The sequence below is a fragment of the Phycodurus eques genome, chromosome 10 (genome assembly GCF_024500275.1).
Source record: "Phycodurus eques isolate BA_2022a chromosome 10, UOR_Pequ_1.1, whole genome shotgun sequence".
Lineage (NCBI taxonomy): Eukaryota > Metazoa > Chordata > Actinopteri > Syngnathiformes > Syngnathidae > Phycodurus > Phycodurus eques.
This window is the reverse complement of record NC_084534.1, coordinates 22,914,095-22,926,707: the sequence shown is the minus strand read 5'-3', so window position 1 is coordinate 22,926,707 and position 12,613 is coordinate 22,914,095. Positions and strand designations below refer to the sequence as shown.

General features: G+C 42.9%; 1 protein-coding gene across 2 annotated transcripts; it reads right to left on the bottom strand.

The window, feature by feature from the left end:
• Window positions 1-898: 898 nt before the first annotated feature.
• On the bottom strand, window positions 899-3,546 carry sp7 (Sp7 transcription factor). 2 transcript variants are annotated; one of them, XM_061688224.1, is made up of 2 exons: window positions 3,511-3,546; window positions 899-2,221 (listed from the first exon to the last, which is right to left on the bottom strand). In XM_061688224.1, the coding sequence occupies exons 1-2, from the start codon at window positions 3,544-3,546 to the stop codon at window positions 899-901; spliced, it is 1,359 nt and encodes a 452-aa protein (XP_061544208.1). The 2 variants fall into 2 exon arrangements, with proteins under 2 accessions (XP_061544208.1, XP_061544209.1); XM_061688225.1 differs by having other exon boundaries at window positions 3,526-3,546.
• Window positions 3,547-12,613: the final 9,067 nt, after the last annotated feature.

Below are 12,613 nucleotides of genomic sequence, written 5' to 3'. Positions count from 1 at the left end.
ATGCTGGCTTCAGAAACGTGGATGTACGTGCGAGCATTCATTGCTGTTCTTGTTGTTTGTCATTGTGTTCCTCTAATTGTTTGCTTGTAAGGCTTGCTTGTATTTACACGGAGATGCTTGATTACACTCCAGGCAAGAGGAAACGCCGGAACGCTATCAGAAGCACTGACCTACATTTGCAACTGAAATTCTGTTATTTGTTCCATGAAATTGTATTAATTTATTCCCAGCAATCAATTCTTTTCATTTTGTTGCATTCCTCTTTGCTGCACTGCTTTGTGAATGTGGTTGTTAGATTTTGTTTTTATTATTTTTTGTCCAATCTGGGTTTAGCCTTGAGGTGTTGCCATGTCAATCTAATCTGCCCAGGGCATACAGAATCAGTAGTGCCAACTGATGTAACTGAGTCTGTTTCTTGAACAGTCAGATTTCAAATTCATCCTCACAAGGCCAGAATGCGGGCCCTAGTTGTCAGCATTTTTCCATCCCCTGATTGGCTGGTCAGAGCAAAAGCCAACTTTGATGAGCAAAACATGTCTGTGGCGATCTGCACACATTAATATATTTAAGAATCAGCATCTCTGGTGAGTATGATGTCTTTAATTATATTCTGTTATGTTTTTTTTCATGTTATTCGATAAATATTGATTCTGATCTGCTCCAGATGATGTACGTGGCGCAGTTTTGAGCTGTTTTATTGCATTTTTACACAGGAGTGATGGATTCCATAATTACGCTATGATAGTGGTGGTATTAAGAGGCAGATTAAGTCAGGTAAGTCCCCATTGAAGGCCCAGGTACCAAATGCACGGCCTGTGACTGCACCGTCATTTATTGCATTGATGTCTTTGGCATGATTGTTAAAAAAAAAAAAAAAAATCTGGATGAAGTCTAGGATTCAAATTTCCAGCAGTCCACTGCTGTTCTCCACTCCAGTGGGCACCCCCGTCTTCTCGTCTCCATTGGCGAGTGGCTCGCCATTGCCGGCGTTGATCTCCGCGGTCTCGTCGCTCCGGTGGTCCACGTCCCCCTCGGCGGCCACGGTTTTCCCCTGCAGCGCTGACTCGGCGTGGGTCTTCTGGTGCTTGGAGAGGTGGTCGCTGCGTGTGAAGCGCTTGTTGCACAGCAGGCAGGTGAACTTCTTCTCCCGTGTGTGGGTGCGCACGTGGCGCTCCAGTTCGTCCGAGCGGGTGAAGCGCTTGCCGCAGAACAGCCAGTTGCACACGAAGGGCCTCTCGCCGGTGTGCCAGCGCAGGTGGGCCTTGAGGTGCGATGCCTTGCCGTACACCTTCCCGCAGCCTGGGATGTGGCAGCTGTGCACCGGCTTCTTCCTTAGGGAGGCGGCCGAGGCCCCCAGTCGCTCAAGCTCCTGGCAGTTGGGGCAGTCGCACGAGGACCTCGTGGGGGTCGAACCTGTGCCGTAGCCTCCTGATCCCCTCGCTGGCTTTAGGCCCATTGGACTCTCCATTAGCCCTGAGCTTTGCACAGGCTTGGGCTTGTACATGTCCTGGGGCAGCATGTGCTGGGACGGCTGGAGGAGGTGTGAGGACGAGCCGAGTCCCACGGAAGGGTAGGGGGCCGGATTCAAGGTGGTAAAATCGGTGCTGTAACTAGGCAGCTGGGGGCTAAGGGAAGCCTGCGGTGCCACAGGCTGCAGAGAGGCCTGGAGACCTCCGTCCGACTGAGGTTGGGTCGCCGACAGCCAGTTGGAGTTGGGATGCACGTCCCACCAAGAGGACGTGGCGTTAGCCGGGGCGGCCGTAATACCAGGATGGATACCGGCTTTGTACCAAGAGCCGTAAGGGTGCGTCATGTCCAACGAGGTGTAGACGCTGGTGAGGCAGTCTGCCGTAGCGTGGGTTTTGGACACTAACAGGGACGGGTCCTGGGAGACGGACGTTTGGAACGAGTGGGAGAAAGGGTTGTACTCTGTCGCGTAGCCTCCGGTCGTAGCAGGGGGGCTTCCGGTCGGGGTGAGCAGTCCGCCGCCTCCGGCCGTGGTGAAAGATCCACTGTAGGAGTCCGCCAGGCCGCTGCCGTCGGCCGTGCGCGCGTTCTTGGCCGTCTGAAGATCGGAGGTCATGTTGTAGGGCTTCTTTAGTGGAGCGGTGCTGCCGTTCTTACCGGGTGTCGCAGAGTCCCTCACTGGGCTGGTACTGCCAAACTTGTTACAGGTAGCGGTTAACATAGCCAGAGGACTGGAGCCATAGCGCGCTTCTTCCTGGGGAGGAGGAACAACATGAGACTGTGTGTCTGGCTCGCACAGCTTCTGTCAGTGTCAACTCTAATACAAAACGCATGTCCCGACGCCACCGCTGGCTCCTTCATGTGCTTGCAAAGTGCTCAAGGCTATGGCAGGCGGCATGTGTTTATGGTTGTGGAGGTCATGCACTGCACGTTTTGTTTATTTGGTTGTTATTTTGTTTTTTTTTAGTTTTGGCTTGAAACCTCTTTCAATAATTTGCAAACAAATACATGTAAATATGGGTAGTTTTGCTTGGATGGTACTGGCGTATTTGAACTAATCTTTTAAATAAGTAATAAGATTATCAATGCAATATACAACGCTGCTGACTAGTCTTACTGCTTTTGACATGAATTTCTCTAAATATACAGTTATATTGTTGGTGTTAATTTCATTCTCACCTTCTTCTATAATGACTATTTATTAATTTGTACAGTATCTAGTTTTTTTGTTGCATGCAGTACTGCTGACTACGCTTGTTGCTCTTCAACATTCACATTTCCATAAGTTGCGTAATACTACTGGTGTTGAGTTTGCTTCAAACGTCTTATGTATATCACAAACAAAGCTGCTGACTATTCTTGCTGCAGTTCACATTCATTTCTCTATACTGTATATAGTGTAATACTGCTGGTGTTTGTTTCATTCTTAACTTCGTATAGACCATTTATTGATATATTTTTTTGCTAAATTCTGTGCTGCTGACTATTCCTTCGAATCAAATTCACCTCTGATTATATATATTTATTCACATGCAGCTCGCCATTCACATCCGCATATATTTATATCGTATTGATTATTCTTGTATTGTATGTACGCACAATGCTGCGGACTATTCTTGCTGCTGTTCACATTCCCTTCTGATTATATAGTATGAATTTATTCATGTGCAGTTTGCCATTCACATCTGCATATATTTATTTCATGTGGTATTTATTATTCATTTACAGCCACCACCGACAAATGCTTATTCGGGAAAGTCTCATTTCCTCATGTTGTAAATATGTACAGAGATATTTTTTATTATTTTGTATTATTATTCCACTTTTCTGCTTCAAAACCGGACTTCCCCGATTGTTTTGTTTACTCATTGTAAGTGTAAGAAATATGTCTCATATGATGATGTTACTCCCCTTTGCAACAAATTGCATTCTAATGTGGCTGAAAGTAGTAAAAGGAACATGCAGCCTCTAACTTGGCTTCTTGTAAAATATCAACAACATCAACATAAAATTTAAGAGGGACAAAAAGTGCGCCATACTTACAATAAGATTCCCTACCTCCAGAATAGATGCGGCCATCCCTGAGAAACAAAATCCTAGAGGAAGCTCAAGGCCCAGCGGGAGAGGCGCAGCTCAGAGTCCCGGGACAGTTTGGAAGAAGTTAGGCAGCAATGCGTGGAAGTGTTTTGAGTCTCCTGGAGCCCGGCCCCCCTAATTACAGGCTTGGGGCTCTCCTGGAAGAGGCAGAGCTCAGGGTAGGGGGATGAAGGGAAGTGGACGGGGATTGGTGGATCCGAGCGCACAATCCCGCCTTCCCAAATGCAGACGCATGAATGGTCTCTCATCAATCACCATGTGGACATCCATTTCAGTAGGTAGTTGGAGGGAAGAGTCCCTTATCCAGTATTATCAGTTTTCCCATTAAGATGAATGACTCAGTCTCAGTCAGGTTTGGAGACATTTCACAGCAGGGGAGCGGAAAATAAGTCACAAGTGGAAAGATCACAAAAGATCACCATGGCTCATACACCACATATATTATATGTGTAAAAAAAACGCTACACAGCCTGAGTTTGTGGTTTCTAGTCGAGATTTTATCATTCTGGTTTCAAGCGTTCTCTCGGTTTCCAACGCTCTTGGAAGTTTAGATGCGACGACCCGTGTCGACTGAGCAGCACAGACAGGCGAGGAAAAACAGGATCAGGTCGTTAAAATGAGGAGATTATCACATGGCATAAAACCAATTCCAAAAACCAATGATGAACTAAGGGAACAAATGACGAATGAAAAGTTGTAAAGCTGCATTTGCAACTCATGGAAATGTCTCTCTGGCATTGTTGCTAATAAAGAATAGTTTGCTCATGTCACCAGTTAGCCTGTGTGCAACTTAAAAGGCTGTTGTTGCTTAAGCAAATCTAACAGTTATGAAGTATAGTTCTAAATATAAATTAAAGCTCCAAACGGTAATAAATGAGCCCCCGTACCATCGTTTTCATGGTGAATAAGGAAAAAGAAACCAACTTTGCAATTTAGAGTCGTCCTTCCATCTCGTATACCTGCTTCCGATTGGGACTCATTTGGGGCCAATTCCCTGGCGGTAGGAGGCCAGAAATTGAGCAAAATCAACTGCTTCAAACCAAAATATCAGATTTCCTGTTCAATTTCGGGCATGATTCCTTTAAATGTTTTGTTTGTCCTCTTTCGACAGACATGTCCACTTAATTTTGTGTGGATCAATGAAACTGATGTCGGGACAAATTTTATGTTATGTTTAATTTCCCAAGGGGTGCTACTGAAAGAGTTTTGGGGTGTTCGTGTTTGGGACACCAAAAATGCACTTCCAACCAGACACGTGCAAAAATGTATTACTTTCAGGCCATGTTGAGGCCCCCCAACCCATTTTTTTTTCACCGCAAATGCTTAAAATGATAATTCAACTTTGACTTCAAGCTCCACCCACATTAGATGGCATTACAAAAGCTTGGTAATTTAGTGTCGCCCACCTGACTAGTATACCTGCTTCTGATTGGTGCTCATTTAGGCCAATTCTTTGGTTGGAACTCTGCAAAGTACGAAGCATGGGATTTGCCCCAAAATGTCTGCTTCAGAATCAGAATCAGAATCATCTTTATTTGCCAAGTATGTCCAAAAAACACACAAGGAATTTGTCTCCGGTAGTTGGAGCCGCTCTAGTAGGACAACAGACAGTCAATTGACAGAGAACACTTTTGAGACATTGACAAAAAATATAAAATAAAAACAGTCACTGAGCAGTAAAGGGTTGCTAGTTATCTGGTAATGCCGGTACATTTTTTTTTTTGACAATTGTGCAAAAAGATGCAGAGTCCTTTAGCACTTAGAGCAGTTCGAATGACTCATATTGCAATAGTCCGGTGCAATGACCATTGTGCAAAGGGCGCCGAGACTTCAAGGAGTGTATGCAGCTTCAAGTTTAAAGTTTACTTTAAACCAAAATGGACAGCTTCCTGTTCAACTTTAAGAGTGGGTCCTTGAGACTTTGTCATGCCTCGTGTTACAATGGACGCATTCACCCCATTTTGTGTCGATGGGTTGAACTGATGTCGGGGGCTAAGTTATTTCTTATTTATAACTTTCCAGGGGGTGCTACTGAGTGACTTATGGGGGGTCGTGTTTGGGACCCCTAAAATAAATATAATTTACCCAGGGTACATGCGCTAACAAACCTTGGTGTGTCTATAGGCATGGTGAATTTTTTAGAAGAGTAATAATAAACCCAGCAATTCCAATAGGGGCCATAATAATACGGTTATAAAGGCCACTGTAAAATGTGGGCTTTTTATACACTTTGGGTCATTTTGAATGTATCTACTAGCTAAACCATATCATGCTGGAACAATACAGAGCAATGATAACACAAAATCACATTAAAACAACACAGATAAGCACATAGTAGGTAGTAGTAGTAATAGTAGTTCTGGTCAGTATGAGGTTTCAAACTGGCCACATCATATTTTATGGTTTCCCCGAAAGGGCCATTACCACTACGAAAAATATATAAATACAATCACCCCATCATTTTATAACTTACGGTAGGTGAACGATTCTTGTTATATATTTTTAACTACAAACTGAATCTGAAGTAAAAAAAAAAAAAAACAGGTGTTAGAGATACTGTAGTGACAACCAAATGTTTAGGTTTACAACTATTGTTCAATTTATCTTAGGAAGGCATTTAGTGAAAAAATGCATGTAATATATACTGTATGTATATATTACATATATACGTACAGTATATATATATATATATATATATATATATATATAATATATACTGTATGTAAAAGGTGATTTATTTTTTGGCTTAGATTTGCTACCAAAATGAAAAGAACAAATCCATTAGCAAGAAACATGAAGCAGACAAGTCTCGTCCTCCGTCGTGCTTGTTTCTCTTTTTCATTAAAGCTCGTTGTTCATTGAATGTGTTTGAAATAAGGACATGTATACAAGCGTATTGTTATTTTCCCAGCTGAGAAGCTATGTTTGCTTGCCTTATTTCATTTGTTGGTTAAAAAAAAACCTCTCCGCTTTGAGTCAGAAAGACAGATTCTCATCTCCTTCTTGTGGGCGTCTCATTTTTTTGTGAAGGCGAGCACAGAAGATTAAAATTGTTGTCAAAAATAAACATATAATTTCTATCCTTATTTTCTCCTCAATTACAGGGCACGGTCGGAGCTGGGCTTGTCGTTGGGGAGAGTCTGGCCCTCACAAGAACACAGCGGCTATATTTGGGAGTCTGCTCTCCGGCTAACCTCCGTCACTTTTATTTTCCCATTCCAAGAAGGACTGCGAGTGCAAGAACAAAAGCAAGTGCTGTCTGTCAATCCGTCCGTCCGTCTACACCAGGGATGTCCAAACTTTTTCCACTGAAGGCCAAATACAGAAAAATGGAAGGAAGCGGGGGCATTTCACCTTGTGTTTGTGAAACGCGCGAAAACCAATTCAATATGTTGTAGGTCAATATATGCTAAGCCGTGAAACTTGATTAAAGAAGAAAAAAAAAAAAGTTTAAATCTGAGCTTGTGAAATCGGTGACAACGCAAAAAAGTACAGTGATGCCATGAGCGACCTGACTTTTGAGTTTTTCAAAATTTCGCCGTTTTTTTGTTGTTGCTTTGACTTGTGGGCTCAAAGTTGAGATGTGAGCGCTGTATGGTGGCAGTTACTTCACAATAAGCAGCAGTTTGGCAAATAGTGAACAGTTCTTCAAAAAAGAGGCCTAAAGCTTTTGAATGCTACTCCCAGTTGAATTTTACTGTCACACTAAACATAAAACAAACAGAATTACACGTTGTGTGTTTACAGCAACATCGCTTTGATTTTGGGAAAGTCCGCTTAGCTTAATGCTAACAAATAATGCAAAATAATGCAAAATGCTATTGCCATGCTAACAATTGTTGATAATTGCGTGTTTTGTTTTTTTTAGAAGCAATGGCTATTTTAACACAAACAGTGGAGACACACATTTAGACGGATAATATAACAATACAGTGAACCCTCGTTTATCGTGGGAGTTAGGTTCCAGGACTGGGCGCGATAAGCGAATTTCCTCGAAGTGGAGACACCATATTGACTGAATTATTTAACGTGTATTTTGACCTTTTAAAACCCTCTCTATCATATTATTCATAGGATAATCATATCACAGGATATCACATTATTGCATATTATATATATATATGTATATATATATATATATGTATATATATGAAAAAACTCGCGAAGTCGTGAATCTGCGATAGTCGAACCGCAAAGTATTATTTAGTTATTATTTTGAAAGTGTGCTGCCTTTCAACATTTTAACTTTTTTTCTGTAACCTCCATGGTCATTTGAATATTAGAATATGCAGTAGGCCACTTACAATTGTGCAGCAAATGACCCCGGTCTACCTTATCCGATGTGTTATAAAAGCTTATCAAATCTGTCCCCTCTCATTTGGCATGAGGCCTGCTACAGGCTGCAGTCATTAAACCAAGTCTCCCCTCTCCTTAACGTTCTGTTAATGTTTTGTGTTTTACATACAAGTAAAAATGACAGGGCAGGTGAGGCTAAAACGACAACGAGCTGCTTCGCCCTAGCTTTACAAGAGTCGCCGTGCTCTGAGTCTTTGGCGTGTTCCCCATTTATAGCTGCCATCAAAACGAAGGCAAGCGAGAGGTGTAATTAGAGAAATGCGTAAAGCTTTAACGGGCCTTTCAGAAGGCTTTCCCCCGCTCCAGTTCCAAGTTCTAGCTCAGTTTGGTGACTATACTTTTTTTTTCCCTCACGAGATGAGATGCAGTGGCAGTCCGAGCTTAACTTCAAGTTGGAACCCCTCCCCATAAAATAACAACATACTACTATAGTCGTCAGGAATAATGCCTTGCTCATACTCCATACCTGCCTCCTGGCATCTCCTTCTCTTCTTTCCGTTTCTTTCGGAATTGCACACTCAATGGTTTTGACATATTCTCCGTGTTTACGATAAATAACTAAATGATTCTCTAAGAATGACGACCCACACCAGCCATCTCCCCAATGTCATGATGCCAATACAAAACTATTTCACATCATATTTTTTTTTGGGGGGGGAGTTGCATTCCCGTACCCTCAGAAATGCAGCCCTATGCAGCCACACATATTGCATATACCAGAAATTCCCTCTTACCTATATAAATTCGCCACTTGGATAGTTTTAGACACCCATCCCTCCATTTTGGACAGATGTTGTCCTCATCGGCGGCAGGTGAGCTGGAGCCGATCTTAGCCGATCCATGAAGAGTTGGGAATAAACCTCGGAGACTCATTTTGGTTCGAGCGATATTGAGTGGGTTCTTTTTGGTACAACCTCAAATTGCACTATTTCTAGTGGAAATAAACTGCTCAATGGAGGCAGCACACATCTACCTCACAGTACTGAGGTTCAGAGTTCGAATCTCTGCTCAGACCCTTCTGCATGAAGTTTGTGTGTTCTCCTGGTGCTGGCGTGGGTTTTCTCCAGGTAGTCTGGCTTCCTCCCACATTGCAAAAACATACATGTTAGGTTCTATGAAGACTATAAATTGTCCATGGGTGTGAATGTGAGCATGAATGGTTGTTTAATTATAAGTGCCCTGTAATTGACTGGGGTGTGGGCCGTTTGTCTCTAGCAAAGCACATACAGTAGAGTCAAGAGAAACAAACATTGACACTTGTGGACAATTTAGTGTCTTCAGTGAACCTAACATGCATTTTTTGGGGGAATGTGGGAGGAAGACGGAGTAGTAGTAGTAGTAGTAACTCTGGGGTGAACATGCAAACTCCACACAGGAGGGCTGTTGCCAAGATTCAAACCCAGAACCTCGGAATTTTGAGGCAGACATCCTAACCACTTTCGCGCCATGCTACCTGCATTGTGTGGCTTATTTCCATGAAAAATGGTGGAAGGTTGATTCAATTTTGCTCACCCTTAAATGCAAATGGTTGCCACACATCAGTCTGTTCGTAATTCTCCAGCGACCAGAAGTACCCCTGCCAATAAACAAATGTACAGATGCACAAGTAGGAAATGGGATTTTTCACTTGCCTTTGAATCTATTGATGTTCTTTTTGACAATGACTTTTAATACCAGCCTTTGTGTTAATTCTCCACTTTGTAAGCATTTACTACACCCTAACTAACTCACCCTAACTTGAGAGGACATTCCAGGGACTGCTCGCCAGCTCTGCAGGCGTATAGACTTCCTTAGCAAGGTCATCCAGCAGCCTTCTCCTCCGAAATAGTAGCACAGAGGTTTGGCACATGGATTTACATCGCATGCTTGTTTCTAACGCACTTCTCGCGAGAGGTTATTTGGCCTCCAATCTCCTTATACATCTCTTCTGCGTGTCCTTAGGTGTCACCGCGCCACCAAAGTGCGTGATGGACCATCACGGTGTGAATCCAATCCCCTTTCAGGCCTCGCAAAATTAACAATGTTCACTATACTGCGACGGCGGGGGAGGAATCAAAATGATTAGATGTGTTTGACTTCGCTGCTTGATGGAAATGTGGTGAGAGGGAATCAGGGTCAGGGTTAGACTTGCCTTGCAGCATGACTCTGTGCTATTTTTCCAGGCCGTGTGGTCAAAGATTGAGAGCGCTTGTCAACGGAAAATGGGAGCGAGTAAAAGAAATGTGTGTGTGTGTGTGTGTGTGTGCGTGCGTGTGGTGGGGGGTGTCACGGACAGACTGGAGGGGGGAGAGTGTGGGGAGGTGAGACAAGAGTGATGGGTTCCATTTGTAGATGCATCCATGCATTGATTGTGGCTTCAGATCTGAGTCACGTTTGCCTCATTTTTGGGGATTCAGACATGAGAAGTGACCACGTGCTTTATGATGAAAGAAAACAAAACAAAAAAAAAAAAAACACCTGGCCAGGCTGAGTGCTGCTTTTCTCTGCTTCGGGGCAAAGATGGCGGTTTTGAGTAATGCGACCGCCAATAGACTGCAGCGCAACCAGTGGACATATTCAGTCAGCAGACATGGCGGCAAGCACGTAACGCAGATTTTTCCGACTGGCACGATGCAAATGGGGAGACGACATCCATTAAGAAGTAGACTGAAATCCCCTTTGTGTGTTTCCAATGGTATCAGGTCTCACTTCTCCAGACTAAGGACAGGCATTGGACTAAGGCCATGTCCACACGAACATGGGTATTTTCTTTACGTATTAGCTTTTTGTTGTTTTTTTGCTCATTGAGCCAGGGGGAAGACTTTTCAAAACTTGATTTGTGTGCGACCTGCCACATTAAGACAAAATAGTCGTCTTAATAAAGTCTGTGATAGGGACAGACCGATTTTCATCCGGACCGGTTATCGGCACTGTTACTGCGTATTTTAATGCATATCGGCATCTGCCTTTTTAAAAACGCCGACAGCCCTTAAGAGATCTATTAAAACTGGGTAAACATCAGGTATGTATTTATTTACATTTTCAGTTAACGTAATAAGAGATGCTGCTGACCCTTTGAACGCACTACAATTTTTGTTTTTGTTTGAACTTAAAACAAAGAGAAGTGAAAGATTCACATTTCACTTATATTGACATTTTGGAAAACTTTATTGACTGTATAAGATTTTAGGGAGCTATTTATTTGTTCAAGTTTTCATTTAACTTCATAAAACATGCTGCTGAGCCTGGGAGCTCACTGCACTTTTTGTCAGAAATTGAAAACAAAGCTGTCTTTTGTTCAAGATTTAAACAAAAAAACATTTAACATGTTGCAACTCTGAAAAGCTGTGTCGTAAACAGATGATTAAAGGCATGAAAACAATGCTCAAATACGGGTAAAATGGTCAATTACTATGAATCAGTCCATTAATTAGTTCATTTAAAAAAAATAATCATTCATTCATTTTTTTACATAAATTTTAGATGGCAGTGAGGATAAGCGGTACAGAAAATGGATGGATGGATGGATAGATATCTTTATATCAGAAATATTTTGGAACTGCAATAAAGAAATGGAAGGTCCATAGCTGAACTCATCTTCGAAGAGCGGTCTAAATAGCTTCAATTAATAAAATCTGCACAAAGATAGAAAATTCTTCCAACTAATTCATTATTATGCATGTTGCTTACTGCATTATTTGCTGATTATACTGCTTTTAATCATGGAATGGCAGAATAGCAATTCCATTGAAATGTTAGTGGGAAATTGCACAAAAAGTGAACAATCTGTTACTTTTTATCCCCATTAAAAAATGTTTTTTCCAATCACCAAAGCGTTCTGGCACAACCCAAATACGGCAAATAAAAGCTTCATATATTACTACATTGGACATCAATGCCATTATAGGCTTTTATTTTGAAGTTGGTGCCGGAGCACAGTGCCAGAGCTTAAATGTAAAAAGTTGCCGACCATCAGGCTCATTTAACCGTGGTAGCTAAAATCACGATCACAATTCAAATTCAATTGATTGTGCAGCCCTAATTCAAATGCAATCGGTTCCATTTGAGCCCTGTGATTGGTTGGCAACCAGATTTTTGTAGTGACCAGACTGCATTTGTAATTCCAGAATCCAGAGTGGCCTATGAAACTCAAAAACATATGTTCCACTGTCATTTTGTGGAGATACTTTACGATATTTTAACGTGAAGCCCCATCCACGTGCTCTCAAACAAGCGGCGGTCCGCCGCCGACTCGCTGTATACGAGATGTCGTCCTGGCCTATAATCTGGCTGTCTGTCACGGAGACCTGCGGCCACCTAAATGACCCCCAGCGGGCGTCGTGTGTACAATTGCTCCAGGTGGCGCAATGGCATGACAATGTCTCCTTTACTATCTCTTCATTTGGACTGTGTGAAATAACTGGGCGGCACGCCGCGCGACTGGTTAGAGCGTCTGCCTCACAGCTCTGAGGACCGGGGTTCAATCCCCGGCCCCGCCTGTGTGGAGTTTGCATGTTCTCCCCCGTGCCTGCGTGGGTTTTCTCCGGGCACTCCGGTTTCTTCCCACATCCCAAAAACATGCATGGTAGGTTAATTGACAACTCTAAATGGCCCGTAGGTGTGAGTGTGAGTGCGAATGGGTGTTTGTTTGTATGTGCCCTGCGATTGGCTGGCAACCAGTTCAGGGTGTACCCCGCCTCCTGCCCGATGATAG